This window comes from Protopterus annectens, chromosome 7.part0 (assembly GCF_019279795.1).
Source record: "Protopterus annectens isolate FY-2018-M chromosome 7.part0, PAN1.0, whole genome shotgun sequence".
In the NCBI taxonomy this organism is placed as follows: domain Eukaryota; kingdom Metazoa; phylum Chordata; order Ceratodontiformes; family Protopteridae; genus Protopterus; species Protopterus annectens.
Window position 1 is genome coordinate 136988105 of NC_056739.1, and position 18611 is coordinate 137006715.

Below are 18611 nucleotides of genomic sequence, written 5' to 3' on the forward strand. Positions count from 1 at the left end.
CTGTGCAGCAAAATTGTAAGGGTACTTGTAAATAGCAATAAATCGCAATGTGTACATTGCCATGTACATGTTCATGGGTAGGTACTAGGCTATCTGCCAGAGGGCATTTATAAGCCTAGCCAGAGTGTGTCGGCTTTCGCTACCCCATTGATTAATTAACTGATCATCTGTCAAGCAGAGCCAATGAAGTGATCCCAGGGGTGTATTTTCTGTTACCCATCAACTCGTCAAGGTTTCTGTTGAAGAGTGTTAGTGAGGGGCTCTGCCTAATGTAGTTTGGAATTTTATTCCAAAGCATGGGGAGTCTCTGTGACAGGAATCTATCCCTCCAACATGTTCTATTTATTGTTGTGGTGAGGTTTAGCTCACTAGAGCGAGTGGCTCGCAATGACTTGGATTTCTTTAGGTGGAGCATGTCCATCAATTCTGAGTTGGACATGGCTTTGTAAGTCAGGCAGAGATCACCTCCGAGTAAGCGATATGCCACTGAGTACAGTCGGAGTTTTTTCAGTCTGGCTGCATAGGACATATGTTTGAGGCTAGTAATCCTCTTGGTGAGGTACTTTTGTGGTCTCCCCAACTGTTGGAAGTGTCTTGTGAGGTACATCCCAAATGGGGCATTGTACTCTATGATGGGTCTGATGAGTGACGAGTAGAGGGGCACTATAGCCTCTTTATTTCTAGATGCGAACCCTTTAGTAATTAGATGGGCCACATAGAAGGATTTCCTAACTACTTTGGCAATATGATTGTCAAAGGAGAAATTACTATCTACCTGGGTCCCCAGATCTTTTATTACCTCTTCTGTATTAAGGGGGCTGCCACCTATGTGGTAATTCGTGGGTGTTTTGTTTTTCCCAAATTTATTTTTATTTTATTTTATTTTACATTTGTTAACCGGGGGTGTCTGAGCCGAAAAGGCCCTTTAAAATGGGATGACTGTGCATTTTTTCACATTTAGCTTGAGGCCATGACTTTGACACCATGTGTCCTTCTCAGTAAGGCCCTTTTGGAGGATGTCCGTGTCAGCCGGAGAGTCAGTTATGGCTACCAGTTTGCAGTAATCGGCAAACTTGGTTAGCCATAGTCCTCCTGTGTTTGCCTGTACTTCTGAGAAGTATATGCCGAACAGTAGGGGTCCCCAGGACCGAGCCTTGTGGGACACCACTTGTGACTGGTATAGAGTCGGACCTGGAGCCCGCTATTCTTAGTGTGAGTTCTGTCTGGAAGCCAGTTGACAACCCATCTCGTGACGTAGGGGTTTATGCTCAGGCTGGTGAGCTTTTCTGTAATACCCGAGTGGGGAATGGTGTCGAAAGCCTTGGCGAGGTCAAGGTAGGCTGTGTTAACAAACTTTCCCTCATCTATGGCCTTGGTGACTGTCTTGAAGAAGTCAACCAGGCTTAGTAGACATGATCTGCCCTTAAAGCCAAACTAGATCGGGTCAAGTGTTTGGAGGTACCCAATGTCTTTGTTAATGAGTTCCATGATGATGCGCTCCATAGCCTTGCAGACCAGGCTAGTCAGGCTTATGGGTCGATAGTTACCAGGGTCAGTTGTGGCCCCTCCTTTGTGGAGTGGAATAACCGTTGCTGTGCGCCATTCTGTGGGCATGTAGCCTGTGGAGAGGCTCAGGTTGAACAGTGTGTTTAGGTGGGGGGGTTAGTTCATTCTGTAGTCCATGCAAGATGCAGCCTGGGACACCATCTGGCCCCATTGACACTGTGTTTTTAGCATTTGAAAGGGCTATTTTCACCTGTGCGTCTGTGATTTCCGGGACACTACACTTTTCTGGTATTGTTGTGGGCCCTTTTGGGGGTTTGAAGGGGGTGAAGTTTGCACTGATTCTGTCTGCCAGGATGTTGGCAATATCAGTAGGTTTAGTATATTTTGTGCTATTTTGCACTAGTTCAGTGCATATCTGCGAGTTGCCACTTAGATTCTTAACATAGCTAAAGAAGGCTTTGTGGTTATCTTTTGAATCCTTGGCTGTTTTTCTTTTGAAATTAGCCTTGGATGATTTTATGAGGGACCTTAGTTTATTACTGATACTGATCAGGGATGTCTTTCCTTCTTGGGGTTTGCTTTTTTTCTGAACTAGTTTCCTCCTCCTCCTATTGTATAGCCTGTTTATGGCAGGGGTTGTGGTACCTTTAAGAAATCATCCCAGTATCTTGCAGTTAAAACAAATGCTGTTATCAGTAATGTAATTTTTTCCTTTCTAGCAGTCTTAGAACAGTGTATGGTGTTACTTGATGCTCGGGTACGTTGTCCTGTTGAGTGCATCGAGACATGACGGTACCGACCCAGATAGTCTTCCGCTGCTCCTCTTGGATAGGACATAACCTGCTACGTTTGTCATTCAGCTTCACTTATCACATTAACCCTCTGACAGTTTACTAATAAACACAGACAAAAACAAATACAGCACAGAACAAACTAGTAAGTTATAACAAGTGTATATCTGTCCAGTTATACACATATGATGAACCTGAAGTAGTCTGAACTAATTCTGAAACGTCACTTTAAATCTGGATGTATAATGCTAACACATCCATTGAAAATCAGTTAAGGTCACTGTTAATTTGTAAAAAAAAAAAAAAAAAAAAAAAAATTTCAAAGTGTTTCAGGGTCTTTAACCTGTCTGACTTGGTGTGTTCTAGAAAATGTACATCTGCTGTGAGGTAAATTAAAGTAAGGTGCTCTGGAAATGGTCACATGATGGGTTTTTTACTATTTTTTGATAGCTGCTAACTTTTATTTCCTATGGTTGTGATGGCAGTATTGGACAGCATGCTTTAAGTCTGGTGGTGTGCATTTGACTGAAAAGACACAGCTTTTAATCCAGTATGTTCTTCCTTCCATGCAGAAGCAGCGTCAACATTAGAGTAATTCTGAGTGTGGGGGTGTATCCTGCGCACGTGTTTAGGGTTATGTGTTTTCATAGTGTGGAAAAATTATAATATTAAGCGGATTTGAAAAGCTTTATGAAAAGTGCCACACAGTGTGCTGTCACTGTAATTTTTAATTATCTAAAAAATGATTTTTTTATTTTGAGTTTTGTTCTGTAAATGGGAAATGCCAGTAACACTGCCTTAATTAAGAAAGTTAAAGAAATGCTTGTAAAAGATTTTTTTGTTGTGCTGGCTGTAACTTATGCATGTGAAGTGTGAATGTTTCAGCAACACTGAAATAATTTTATAACAACACAGTGCTTTTAGTTTACTGTTGGTTGTAGTGCAGTGTTGTGCTAAGGTTAGGAACAGTGTTAGTCTGAACAATGACATCACAGAGTAGCACCGAAACTTGTTCATACAACTGTGACGTGCAGTGCTAGGGCATTAGATCACCACAGGCTCAGTTAATCTGCTGTAAAGCCTTTGAGTGGTACTGAACCTGTGTGTGTCAGAACTGAAACTTTAGTACAGTTCTAAAACTGTAACTTTGTGTCGTGACCGCAGTATAAGTTGTGCACTTAAGTACATTGCTGAAACATTTGTACAGCTTTATAAAGCCTCAGTGTAGCCGAAGCTTTAATGTAGTGGCATGGCCTGTTACACTTAAGTATTGAAGTCATGGTGCATTGTCGAACTCCTAGTTTAGGTCTGGAAACACACTGCAGTTCTGAAATGCAATTATAATGAGATTCTAAAGGACTTGGTTTAGGATAGTAGTTAAGCCTTGGTGCAATACTTAAGCCATACTGCAGCTGTGGAGCCTTAGAGCAGTGCTGAAGCCTTGGTGCAGTTCTTTAAACTGTTTAGTGTGGCTCTGCAACCTTAGGCCAGTGTGTAAAGCTTTAGAGCAAAACTGAAACCTAAGTACAGGGCTTAAACAGTATGGTGTGACAGTGAATCCTCAGACCAGCATTGTAAGCTTTACTGCAACAGTCAAACTGTAATGCAGTGCTTAAACCTCTGTAAAACACTATGGCGTTAGGCCATGGTTTAAAGCTTTAGTGCAATACTGAAGTATTGTTGCAGTACTTAAAGTTGTCAGGTGTAACTATAGCAGTACTGACATTTTTGAGTAATACCTGCTCATCACTAAAGGATCAGAGCAGCACTGATATGTTAAGGAAATACTGGAACCTGGGAGTAGCACTTAAGCTTCAGTCCAATACTAGAACCATCAACTACTATTGAAGCTTTACTGAAGTGCTAAAGCCACAGTGAAATGATGCAGCCTTAAGGAGTTACTGAAGTCTTAATGTAGCAGCAAAGTTTTATTGCAGTTCTGAACCTTTATTGAAGCTCTAGAGCCTTAGGGTAACACTGGACTCTACTAAATCTTTGGCACAGAACAGAAAGCTTTAGTGTGCCACTAAAGCCTTACTACAGCCCTAAAACTTTAAAGCAGTACTGACACCAAGTAATGCGCTGGTATCTTAAGGTTGTGCATGGTTCAGCACTGTAACCTTGCGCCATATCTGAATCCACAGAGCAGTGTTTTAGCTTTAGTGCTACATTCAAGCCTTACACCAGATCTGAATCCACAGAGCAGTGTCTTAGCTTTAGTGCTACATTCAAGCCTTACACCAGATCTGAATCCACAGAGCAGTGTCTTAGCTTTAGTGCTACATTCAAGCCTTACACCAGATTTGAATCCACGGAGCAGTGTTGTAGCTTTAGTGCTACATTCAAGCCTTACATCAGTGCTAAGGCCAGAGAGCAGTTGTTAAAATGTTGGTGCTGTACTGAAGTCCTAGACCAGGGCTGAATCCTCAGAGCAGTACTTAAAAGGTTTAGCATTGTGATGAAGTCCTAAAACCACTGCTGAATCCTTAGAGGAGCAAATACTGAGATCTTAGAGCATTGTTTGAAGTTTTACTACTGTACTCAAACCTTATAAACCAGCTCTGAGACCTGAGAGGAATGGTTAAAGCTTTGATGCTGTAGTCAAGCTTTAGACCAGCTCTGAGACCTTGGTGCCATGGTTAAATCTTTGATGCTACATCAAATTTTAGACTAGTAGTGAGACCTTAAAGTAGTCCGTAAAGCTTTAGTCTTGTACTCGAGCCTTACACCAGCTCTCAGGCCTTAGAGCTTTGGTGCTTTACCAAAGCTCCACACTGGTGCTGAAACCATAGAAGAGTATTGGAGGCTGGCAGCAGAGCTGAAGCTCTAGTGCAGCTTTGGCCATTATTAAAGCATTTACTTAAACCTTAGAAAAACACCGGGTTATTACGGCAGTGGTAGAGCCTTGGAGTGTCTGCCTTAGAGAAGCACTGGGTTATTACAGCAGCGGTAGAACCTTGGAGTGTCTCTGAGGCTGCATTGAAGTGTTGTATACTTGGACTAGCCTTGAAGATGTAAGTGTGGGAGTAACACTGAAGTAAGTATTAGTACAGTGTTGGTGTATCTGTAGGTTTCTAAAGTCTTAGAGTTGCAGTAAGTGTTAGTGCAGTGCTACTGCATACAGGAGAACTGAACACACAATTCTAATGTCTTAGAATTGTCCTGAAGCCTCAGTGCATTGCTGAGACTATTTTTATGTAGCATTGAAGCTTTATTGCGTTGCTAAAGCAATGAATCTGCACAGCAGAGAAGCCTTATTGCATTACTGAAGCCCTATATATAGACAAAAATATGACTGCATTAGTGAAAAGTCAAAGCACTGGAAGCCTGTAGTTAAAAATAAAGTTGAACAGACAAAGCTTAAATTTGAAATTTCTGGATGTCATGGTAAGTTGTAGTGGCATAACATTAACAGTGTGAGTAAAGGACTTTTTTCAGATGTATATCATTTATTAAAGGTCAAGGTCCTACACCTCTGCTACTGAGTGACAACCTTGTTCCACCTCCTTACCACATAAACGTTATATTATATTGTACAATGATTGGCCATTAGTATTCAAAAAGTAGCATGCTGATTGGTCAGCCCAACCAGCGTGCCTGTTGTAAATTTGAGCAAATACCAATGGAAAAAGGTCCTGTTGCCCAGGCTTTCTTCCATTAATATATGCAATAAAAATGTACTTTTCTTTCTTCCTTTCTTTTTTTTTTTTTTGCAAAAAAAAACTCACAAACCTGGTGATCCAAATGAGCAAGAGACATGGTGCAGAGAAAAATAAAAGCATAATCAGGCAAGTTATGCAAAGTTAAAGAAACGTCCTTTTATTTTTTTGTGTCCCATCTTTCCTGTACGTTAAAAGCCTCCCGGTTTCTTTTTATTTGTTTATTTTTAATTAAAAAAAGCAAAGGAGAATCTTCCTTTCTCTATTGCTTCTTTTACACAGTACTAGTGTACTGCGAAAGTGTGGGAAAGCAAGTCCCATACGCATGTGCAGCACATCAGCAATGCCCCAGGATACCAAGGGAAAAGATGAAGAGTACCATGGTGCCATTATACAAAGATATTATTTAAGAAAAGTAAGTAATTTTTTCTTAAATAATGTCATTGTATAATAGCAGTAACCGACTCCTTGGTATGGTAGGTATATTGTAGATATACCCACAGTTGGCTTTGCCCTTATGATTAAACCACACCAACTGTGGGTAAGTCTTCAGTATACCACACCCACATCATTGGTTATTGCTATATCATCAAATTAGAAAACTTTACAATCTTATTAGGAAGCACAAGTTTCTCCTTTCCTACCCATTATGCAGTATGTCTAAAGTCATTCAGATTTCGTTTGCCACTTTCATGTCTAGACGTGGCTACCATCGCTGTCAAGCTATTTAATAGACTGAAGTAAAATGTTACAAACTATACTCTTCCAGTTATTTTTTTATATCTGCTTCTTTCGCAAAAAGGTTTATTCTCTTTCTTGACTAGTTTTTCTTACTTTTGGGTACTTTTCTACACTTTTTACACTTGATGGTGTAGACTTTGGTAGGCTTTTCCTACCTTTCTTTTATAGTTAAACTTTTTCATTTAAAAACAAAATAAATCTCTGCTAGCTTAATCTCACAGGCCTTTCCTGTCAGTAGTCACTGTCTGGATTTATTTAGGATAGAATTTTTGAGTATCCTTTGGATATCTGGTTGAAGTATTTGTGAAACAGTGTCCGATAAAGGCTTTAAAAAATGCAAGAAATGCAGGCACAAGATGCCTTTTTCACATGCCCACACGTTGTGTTTACTGTTTAGGTTTTGAACATCTCAATCAAGAATACAACATTTCTAGTGGGTTCAACCCCAGAGTTTTAATGGAAAGAAGAAAATGTAAACTAATTTTAAAGGGGCTGTTACCAATTCTGTTTTCTCAAGCCATTTCTGGAGTTCATTCTCCCAAGACTAAAACCAAAGACCCTTCAAAATGGTCCAGATCTTTAGATTCGACTGCATCTATTTCACCAGAACCAAGGAAAAAGTCAAAATCTGATCCAGTGTCTCTTGGGATCCTACCATCTTCAGATCCAGTCAGATTTGTTGCTAGTCCTACCTCCGATCTGACAAAACATACCCTGGAGCCAAAGTCCCCAGATCCTAAACCATTGCCACGTACTGTATATTTGCCCTACATGGATCTGGTCCCTTCCAAGGTGCCCTTGCCATTTTTGGAGTGGCACTCTGTCTCCTTCAGTGGTGTCCTCTCTTTCCTCCTGAAGTCTAACGGTGGCAGATGTGGAAAAGATGATGAGATTCTTCACAGAGCAATTTCAGAAGGGAGTCCTTACAGTTCCTACCTCTTCAGGTCAGGAACACCATCCATCTACCACTCCACTGATAATTCCTTTTCTGACCAAACCTGTGGTATTAGAGTCCTCAGATCAGAGTGTTCCAGGCCCTTCTGGGTTGGATCCTTAGAGATCGTAGTCTTTGGATTCAGCTGTTACTCTGAGTGTAATGGCCCCAACATCTTTGCATCCAGATGATTCTCAGAGCTGAGGCTTCCAGGTTGGATCCTAGGGGATTGGATATACTCTGTGGTTTTCAGAGCCATCTCTTACTTCGGAGCTTCATAGGTTCATAGGTAGGTACTAGGCTATCGGCCCTAGGGGCCTATACAAGCCTAGCCAAAAAGGTACCCTGGCTTTCGCCAACCCAAGAAAATTTGAGATCAGAGAAGTCAGAGTTGGACAACTTTGCTCTGGCTTCCTCCTCAGGCAGACCGCTCTTGGAGCGAAGGGAAATGGCAGGTTAGAAACTTGCTTTCTCAGCTCAGTTAACTTCCTTCTGTCCTGAGTGTTCTGCTTTTGAATTTGTGAAGAGGGTTTTCTCTGCTCCGGCAAGTCAGATGTGTCCTTCCCCCTTGGATCCACGCTCGACCTCTCAGATGACTTTGCACAGTGGTCCTCAGCATTCTACTCCAGGGGAGACAGCAGCCCAAAGCTTCTAGATTACCCAGCCAGGTATTGCCATCTCTTTTGATACTTCTCTGTATCATCCCACTGAAGAAGTTCCTAGGAAGAGGACATGCTAAAGGAGACACTTGGACTCTCCCAAGAGTCTGTCATGGAGGATACTGACTTGGATGAGGGAGAAAGGTCTCCCAAATCACCACCCAATGGCTTCTCATTTTGTAGACATCCTCAAGATCCTTAAACAGAAGGGTAGTTAGTCTGCCCAAAACCCAGCTCCTGAGGCGTCAGTATTTCTGGAAGCTTTCAGGACTGACCCATGTATGCATGGGACTGGAAACCAATTTTAGATCTCAGTGTGTTGAACAAATTGGTTTGATACACCAAGTTCTGGATGGTCACAGTTTAGTCCATTCTGCTATTTCTGAGCAAGGACAGCTGGATGTGCTCGGCAGGCATTCAGGATGGGTACTATCAGATAAAAATGAGCAGGCATTTCAGAAGGTACTTAACACTTCCTGCTGGGAGTCCGTCATTATCAGTTCAGAGCACTGCCGTTTGGCCTCACCACACCCCCCAGTTTGCTCTTCAAGTGTATGGCAGTAGTAGCAGCTCACTTGTGACTTGCAGGGATTCCGGGTGTTTCCATACTTGGAGAACTGGCTCATTACCACTCCGAACAGGCATCAACTGGTACAAGCATGAGACTAAGGGTTGCAGGCTTGCTCAAATCTTGAAATAACTGTCAGTTACAACAAGCCACACTTACAACCAACTCAGACTTTGGAATTCATAGGAACAATGCTCAACACAGTATATATTATGGCAAACAATAAGAAATCAGGTCAAGAGAATAATTTGCAGTACCAGAATTTCAGCCTGACTGATTCTGCAAGCTCTGAGATCGATGTCAGCGGCAATAATTTTACTTCCTTTAGCAAGATAACACATGAGAATTCTGCAATGGATGCTACTAACACCATGGTCAGTTCTGTTTCAACCCATGTCAACAAACATAAGAATAACTCAGATATGCAAATGGTATCTTTCCTGGTGGATGCAGTCACAGCAACTGTTGCAGGGTCATCCTTTCATTCCCCCTCAGCCCAAGGCTATAGTGACCACGGATGCTTCCCAGACTGGGTGGGGGTCATTTTCTGGCAAAGGCAGTCCAAGGCACTTGGTCCCCCGAAGAGGCCAAATTGCATGTCAGTCTTCTGAAAATGAGAGTGGTGCTTTTGGTGTTGCAAGCATTCCACAACTCTGTCCCTATCGGGACATTTGCAGTCCAAATGGACAACATATCAGTAGTCTGGTACTTCAACAAACAAGAGGGAACCAGATCTTACCCCCTGTGTTGAGAAGCCCTAAGGGTATTGGCAATGGGCAATAACTTTCCCAGAATTTGCTCTGCACTAGAAAGTGATTGGAAGTCCAACATGATAGCAGACAAGTGAGCAGGTATATCTTACTACCTCACAAGTGGTCTCCACAAAAATTGATGGACATGATTTTCAGTCAGCGGGGACAGCCTTGCTGTGATCTTTTTGGATCTCCGCTAAACATGTGCAGCAGGTTCTTTGCCCTATTCCCCCCCACTGGGGGAATCACCAAGGGATGCTCTACTCCACGATTGGGCCCCCAGTCTTCTATATGCTTATCCTCCGACTACTTGAATTCCCAAATTCCTTCAGAAAGCAGCCAGGTTGAAGAGCAAAGTCATCCTCATTGTACCTTACTGCCCTTCCTTTGGCCTCATCTTCTGTACTCACCTTGGATTCTGGATCTATCTCCAGACTTTCTCACCCAACAGGCGTGGTTCACTCAGACATCTCAAGCTGACTGTATGGTTTCTCCAGTCCCCTTAATAGCCAGGCAACCAATGCTTTCTTCGCCTGTCCATTGTATACTTTTATCTTCTCATAAACCTTCCACGGGGAAGCTCTACCGGAGCAAATGGAGGTTTGTCTTTTGGGCAGAGGAGAATCAAGTAGACCCGATCTCAGCTCCAATTTGTTCTGTTCTTGAATTTTAGGAAGTTTGTGTAATGAGGGTCTAGTTCATCCACTATTAAAGTTCAACTTGCAGGTATGTCTAACTCTCATGTAGGATTTCAGAATTCTTCCCTGGCTTCCCCTAAACTTTGCAAAGCCTTTTTGAAAGGTACCCTTCTACTCAGACCTCCTTATAAGGAATCCCATATGAACGTGGGATTTAAACTTGGTACTGCAAGCCTTAATTAACCTACAGCTAAATGTGATTTGAAATTTTTGACCTGGAAAACTATCTTTAGTTGCAGTTACGTCTGCAAGAAGAATTTCAGAACTTCAGGCATGATCTTCTAAACCTCTATATTTGATTTTTCATAAGGATAGGGCCATGTTGCGTACCAGTGCTCCCTTCCTAGGGTCACGTTGCATACCAGTGCTTCCTTCCTAAGGTGGTGTCAGAATCCAACATTAACCAATCCATTAACCTGCCAGTAATCTTCGCAAAATTTGCAAATAAAGGGGAATGTATGCTATATTTAATAGATGTTCATAGACCACTATGTTTCTACCTGCATAGAACAAAAGAGGTTAAAAAGACAGATCAGCTGTTTGTTTCTTTTGGACATAATAAATTGGATGAGATGGTTGACAAATTGCATTTCATTTGTCTACAGCAAATTGAATCTCCCCGTATCAAAACCTCTAAAGGCTCATTCAACCAGATCTAGGGTTACTTCCCCTGTATTCCAGTCTAGAGCATCCATGGACGATATATCTGTGGCTGCAACTTGGTTAAATTGTCATACCTTTATCACTCATTACAGACTAGATCTGATCTTGTGGGGAAGGGCAGCTTTTAGCTCAACCATACTCAGGAATATCCTTCCTTAGAGTCCAACCAGGAATTCAGGTAGCTGGGGAATCTGTCCTATCTAGTGAGGAATGAATAAAACTTGATATCAGATAAAGAAGTTGTGTACTTAGCATAACATTCCATTTGTGTTGTCTGTTTTCATTCTTCCTCAACTCCCCTCCTTCCATCCCCCTCCATTTCTCACAAATGACATCTGGAGGAATGAGAATGTTATAAGCACCATATGTGTTGAACTCCAGTTATGGCAATTATTTTGTAGTTTCTTTCTCTCAAGCTGTAAATTAAGATTTGAGGGACTTCAGGCATAGTGCAATATGGGTAGGAAAGGAGCTTGAGAGTTTGTCGGAGGCCACGAGCTAGTGTTATCGGCCGAGTCTGATCTGAAGCCATCCATTGAGGATGAATGAAAATGAACAACAGATGGAACAGTATGCTAAGTACATGACTTCTTTTTTTGTTTGTTTTTAGTGGCTTTCAGTGTTGTTGTTGTGATGCATAAACAGTGTGCTTTTACACTTGGTGCCCTGACATAAATCTTTGTCTTATACTCATACTCTAGGTAGTATAAAGATGTATCTGTTTGTACTCATACTCTAGGTAGTATAAAGATATATCTGTTTGTACTCATACTCTAGGTAGTATAAAGATATATCTGTACTCCTACTCTAGGTAGTATAAATATGTATCTGTACTCCTACTCTAGGTAGTATAAAGATGTATCTGTACTCCTACTCTAGGTAGTATAAAGATGTATCTGTACTCCTACTCTAGGTAGTATAAAGATGTATCTGTTTGTACTCATACTCTAGGTAGTATAAAGATGTATCTGTTTGTACTCATACTCTAGGTAGTATAAAGATGTATGTGTTTGTACTCATACTTTAGGTAGTATAAAGATGTATCTGTTTGTACTCGTACTGTAGGTAGTATAAAGATGTATCTGTTTGTACTCATACTCTAGGTAGTATAAAGATGTATCTGTTTGTACTCATACTCTAGGTAGTATAAAGATGTATTTGTTTGTACTCATACTCTAGGTAGTATAAAGATGTATGTGTTTGTACTCATACTCTAGGTAGTATAAAGATGTATCTGTTTGTACTCATACTCTAGGTAGTATAAAGATGTATCTGTACTCATACTCTAGGTAGTATAAAGATGTATCTGTACTCATACTCTAGGTAGTATAAAGATACATCTGTTTGTACTCATACTCTAGGTAGTATAAAGATGTATCTGTTTGTACTCATACTCTAGGTAGTATAAAGATGTATCTGGTTGTACTCATACTCTAGGTAGTATAAAGATGTATCTGTTTGTACTCATACTCTAGGTAGTATAAAGATGTATTTGTTTGTACTCATACTCTAGGTAGTATAAAGATGTATGTGTTTGTACTCATACTCTAGGTAGTATAAAGATGTATCTGTTTGTACTCATACTCTAGGTAGTATAAAGATGTATGTGTTTGTACTCATACTCTAGGTAGTATAAAGATGTATCTGTTTGTACTCATACTCTAGGTAGTATAAAGATGTATGTGTTTGTACTCATACTCTAGGTAGTATAAAGATGTATCTGTTTGTACTCATACTCTAGGTAGTATAAAGATGTATCTGTTTGTACTCATACTCTAGGTAGTATAAAGATGTATCTGTTTGTACTCATACTCTAGGTAATATAAAGATACATCTGTTTGTACTCATACTCTAGGTAGTATAAAGATGTATTTGTTTGTACTCATACTCTAGGTAATATAAAGATACATCTGTTTGTACTCATACTCTAGGTAATATAAAGATACATCTGTTTGTACTCATACTCTAGGTAGTATAAAGATGTATCTGTTTGTACTCATACTCTAGGTAGTATAAAGATGTATCTGTTTGTACTCATACTCTAGGTAGTATAAAGATGTATCTGTTTGTACTCATACTCTAGGTAATATAAAGATATATCTGTTTGTACTCATACTCTATGTAGTATAAAGATGTATCTGTTTGTACTCATACTCTAGGTAATATAAAGATATATCTGTCGTAGTCTACATTGTGGTGCTCGTTATTGTTTCATTTTTTGCATCTGAACAGTGCACGTTTCCTGTTCTCATTTATTAGGTAGGGACAGAACTGTCATATTGCTAAACTGCGGTTGTCTGTCCCCCTTTTTTGGTCTCCCTTTTAACCTTCTGCCATCTTGCCATTTTAGGCTCGTGCCACAATGCAAGCAGAGATGGTGCTGAAAGAGGAAGAAGCTGATCGTCAACGGAAACGAATCCGGGAACTGGAGGAGATGCAGCACAGGTTAGAGGAGGCACTAGATGTTGAGATCAAGGCTCGGAAAGATGAGGAATCCGTACGATATCACCAGGCCAGGTAAGACTGCAAACTTTAGTTGTGAAATGCAGCTTAATCTCTTCAAAAGGGTCACCTCACAAGGAGCACCTTGAGACAAATATAATCATGCTGATTGTCACTCACTGATCTTTAGGGGTGTGTCCAACCAGTGGAAGTAACTTTTCTGTCATCTACCAATCTGAAAAAATGCCTCAGCACAGATGTTGACAGGAGACATATCTGCTGTGTCTTGCACTGATTCATCCAAGCCACACCTACTGTGCCTCTGCTTTTACTCTGGTCCATCATCATAGTCTGCATCTATTAGATCTCTACAGATGTCCGTAGGATCTATATCTACTGGTTCGTTCCAGGCATTCATCAGAATCACACGTGCTATTTCTCTGCAGGCATTCATAGGAGCCGCATTAACTGTGTCTTTGAATTCATTCATCAGAGCCATACCTACTGTGTCCTACACGCATTCATCCAAGCCACAAATGCTGTGCCCCTGCAGTTATTGATAGAGCCACATCTACTGCTGTCATATGGGCATTCATCAAAGCCACACATATTATATCCCTAAACATGTAAGTGTTGGTAAAGTGGGGCAAATAGGGCAGCCACTCTGGGTACAAGGTGTTAGGGTGTGGGATTGGCAGATGCTGATCGGTGAGTAGTGCAGTCCTAATATTCACTTCCATACTGGCATTTTTGAATTAAAATGAATTGTGATACTGCTAAACTGCTTTAACAGTTAGGACTGAAGCATTTGCTTCAGCACTTTGTGTGCTGTACATTGTAACAAGCTGCTTCCTACAGATGTAGCAAGTAGTTTGCTACAGAGATTTAAATGTTGACTTTTTTTTTGCTCCTCCTCTTAGAGTTTCAGGGGTACCAGATGTAGAAGCAGCACTGGGCAGTAGGTGAACTAGATACATCTCTGACTAAATGTGTTCCTATAAGCAGTATTTATTCTGCCCCTGCAGGTATTCACCAGAGCCACACGTACTCCCTCCCTACAGTCACTCATAGGAGCCGCATCTACTCTGTCCCTACATGCATTCATAGGAATCGCACCTTCCCTTCCCCTACAGGTATTCATGGAAGCTGTATTTACTGTATCCGTACAGGCAATTGTAAGCCCACACTTAATGCATTCTTCCACTTATTTGTAGGAGCCACGCCTATTCTGTCCCTGTAGGTATTCATAAGAGCCACATCTGCTGTGTCCCCACAGTCATTTTTAGGAGCCACACCTATTCTGGTCCTGTGGGCATTTATCAGTGCCACATCTACTGCATCTCTACAGGCATTCATAGTAGCCACACCTTTTTCCCTACAGACATACATAGGGCCACACCTAATGTATTCTTCCACTAATTCACGGGTACCACACCTACTGTGCCCCTGTAATTATTTGTAGGAGCCACAGTCATTTAGGCATTTGTCAGAACTTTGCCCTCTCTTCTTGTAGGCATTCATAACAGCTACACGAACTATGACCCTGCACTTGTTCATAGGGGACATAACTACTTTTGTCCTTTCAGGTATTCATAGGAGCCACACCTGCTCTGTCCATACAGACATTCTTAGAAGCCTTGCCTACTGTATCCCTACATGCATTGACAAGATCCACACCTACTATGTCACAACAGGCATTCATAGGACTCACACCTACAGTATTCATACAGGCAGCTTTATAGACCGTCATAATAGCCACACCTATTCTTTTCTTGCAGTCATTCATAGGAGCTACACCTACAGTGCTCCTACAGGCATTCATAGAGGACATGCCTACTGTAACACTACAGGTAATCATAACATCCAAGCTTGCTGTATCCCTGCAAGCATTCATGGTAGCCTCACCTACTATATCCCTGCAGGCACGGGAGCCACACTTTATTTTTCCCACTGCAATAGTCTCTACAGTCATCTTTTTCTGTACCTTACATTACCTCCCTGGTCTACTATACGGAGAGAGTCAGATATTATTTTCATAATTATTCATTTATAGGTCAGATGGTTTTTATATTTTTCTATTTTATTTACTACCTGTAATGTTCTACAGTCTTGTGCCTGGGTTGGGGGGGGGGGGCATGTACACCAGCATATTGGATATTTCTTTCTTCCTTTTAATGCTGTTAGATCCCTTCCTAGCTGTATTGACAGAAAGGTGTCCATATCTGACACCAACATAAGTATCTAGGCTTATGTTATCCAGGCTGATCATTTGCCACGTTGATGACAAGGTACTAACACAGGCCATCGCTGGTGTTGCCTTTATTGCATCACACCTTAATGTGATTATGGATTGCAGTAAAGTACCAGGTAGGTAGCAGCGCCACCTGCTGCCATTGTGAACTAAAGCTTAATGCCCTCATTGGCATTCACTGGAATCAGCAAAAGTGCATAATTGGAGGTATTGCAGCAAAGGTACGTAATTTGAGGTGTTGCTTCCTTTTTGAAATGCTGCCAGAATAAGGCTAAAGGGTATAAGGTAAGGAAACAAAAGTAGTCTTGAGACCCTACATCTGCCTCATTTTCTACTCAGTCACCTCCTTAAATGCCACAGTCTCTTCCTCTAAGTCTTTAGAGTCCAGCTTTTCTGACATATGTTAACTTTGCTAGGGAGATATCCTCTGGCTGTCAGTCTTCACAGTGAACCTACCATGGTAATTAACCTAAATGGACCAAAAGTAAACCCACCAAAGTTGGGGGCTTTACCCCCCCTACTTAAATATATCAACTCCAAGATTGCACTACACTGAAAAGAGGGCAAAGTTCACTGTGGTGGTCAAGTGGTTCCTTTCACAGGGAAAGGATTTCGGCAGTATGTGCATTCGGTGGAATGCAGCTTCAGAGAAGTGGGGTCAGGTAAATCAAATTGGGTTAAATGGACTTTTGTTTAAAGAAAGTAGACCCTAGAGATGGATATATATATATATATATATATATATATATATATATATATATATATATATATACACATAGACATATATATATATATATATATATATATATATATATATGGTTCTACCTGACTACACCATTACCGGAACATCGACAGAAATCGGAGCCGCAGAAGAGCGAAAGTGCAGAAGACCGACGCGACGGGACCCAGAAGATCGACAGTGCAGAAGACCGACCCGCCGGATGAAAGCACCGGCGCTGAGGATGCCGAAATGGGAACAGGCTGTGTAAGTATGCGTAGTGACGGACGTTAGGGTGCGTAAGGTAAGTGTGGATAGGGGTGGGTTAAGTGAGTTAGGGTTAGGGCGGGTCAGGTAAGTGTCTAGTGATTGTGTTTGGGTTAGGCGGATAAGTGAGTTAGGGTTAGGGGCCGGGTCAGGTAAGTGTGCGGTAGTGATTGTGTTTGGGTTAGGGATAAGTGAGTTAGGGTTAGGGGCGGGTCAGGTAAGTGTCTGCAGTGACGGACCTTAGGGTTAGGGTTTGGGTCAGGGTTGTAGGTAGTTGTGTATGTGAGGTTTAGTGTGGGTTTGCAGGGATTTTGGTGTGCTTGTGTTGTGTATGTGGTTTTTGGATGGGGAATGTGTTTTGTTTGTTGATTGTGGTGTGTGAAGTGTATAAGGTTTCATGTTTGTGTACCGTCGGTTATTTCGTTGTCGGGCATGTGGATTTTCGTGTTTTTGTACTGTCGGTTATGTGGTTTCGGTGATTGCGTTGTCGGTGTTGTGGTGTTTCGGTGAAGTCAGGTAGAACCATATATATATATATATATATACCACACGCAAATTCCATCATCAGTATTATAAATACAGATAAGGGTGGTGCCATTGTTATTTGGGATGGGGTGGATTATGACTTGGAAGTGTCCAGACAATTGAATGATGTTTCTTATTGTAAACTACCTCACGATCCTATCCTTGAATTTAAGTCCTATATTGATGGTTTTTTGTTTGATATGAAAGGCAGGGGTTTTATTATGGAAGGTTTGGTACATCAGTTAATGAATGATCCTAAACCTCAATATTTCTACATTTTACCTAAAATCCACAAATCCGTTCTCAATCCCCCTGGTCGACCCATAGTATCTGGAAGGGTTCTCTAACTGAATCGTTATCGGCCTATTTGGAACATATGCTTAAGCCACTTTTGGTATTTGTCAGAGCCTGTATTAAACATACCAGTGAGTTCCTAGTGTTGAATGATTTGCAGGTACCACTAAATGCATATTTGTGTACGTTGGATGTACAATCTTTATATACCAGTATATTCCCCATCTTGGTGGTTTAATGGCTGTTCAGTACTAGATTGTTCTAAGATGTATTCTGACATCCGAGTCCATTTTATCTTAAAGTTGTTGGGTATAGTTTTGGAACACAATGTATTCAGATTTGGATTTGATTACTGTCTGCAAATCAAGGGTATGGCAGTGGGTGCTTCTTTTGCCCTGATATATACAGATTTATTTATGGGGTATTTGGAACTCAAGCTTATTTATGATGATGAAAATTCTTTTTCTACACATCTTAATGTGGGTCGGAGTTATTTGGATGATTGTTGGGCAGTATGGTGTGGATCTGTTGCAAAGTGGGAACGATTTGTGCAGTATTTAAATGTCAGTGACTTTGGATTGAGGTTTACTGGTAAGATTGATTTATACAATGTGGACTTCTTGGATGTCAATGTCACCAAATTAATTGATGGTACAGTTGCCACTAATATTTGTCATAAACCTTTTACCAAAAATTCATTGTTGCATGCTGGGAGTTGCCACCCAAAACATATGATTCCGAATATCCTCAAGTCCCAGTTTTTTTACATGTAAGATGTATATATAGTACTGAAAAGAGTTTTCAAAATGAAGTGGTTAACATGAGGAATATATTTTTGCATAGGGGATATACTCCTAGGGTGGTTATATCGGCTTTTGAAACAGCTATGCAACTTTCCTGGGACAGCCTGTTGGCCAGTACAGAAGCTGATGATAATAGATCAAATATGACTGGTGGTACAGATAATTGTCATCTTGTTACTACTTTTGTGACCAATACTTTTAAATTAAAGGCAATAATTAACAAGTATTGGTATATCCTGATGTCTGATTCTTTTTTGGTCAATTTTTAGTTAATAATTCCTTTTATGGCTATTGGATAGGTGAACATCTTTTCTGAGTAAGGGCACCATATTTGGAAGTA

General features: G+C 40.9%; 1 protein-coding gene across 1 annotated transcript in view; it reads left to right on the forward strand.

Moving 5' to 3' along the window:
• The window catches only part of DEF6 (DEF6 guanine nucleotide exchange factor), a 1409598-nt gene that overhangs the window by 1175370 nt on the left and 215617 nt on the right, over positions 1-18611 (forward strand). The window contains 1 exon segment of the mRNA XM_044076574.1: positions 13322-13488. Within this exon segment, the coding sequence (XP_043932509.1) occupies positions 13322-13488 (167 nt within the window).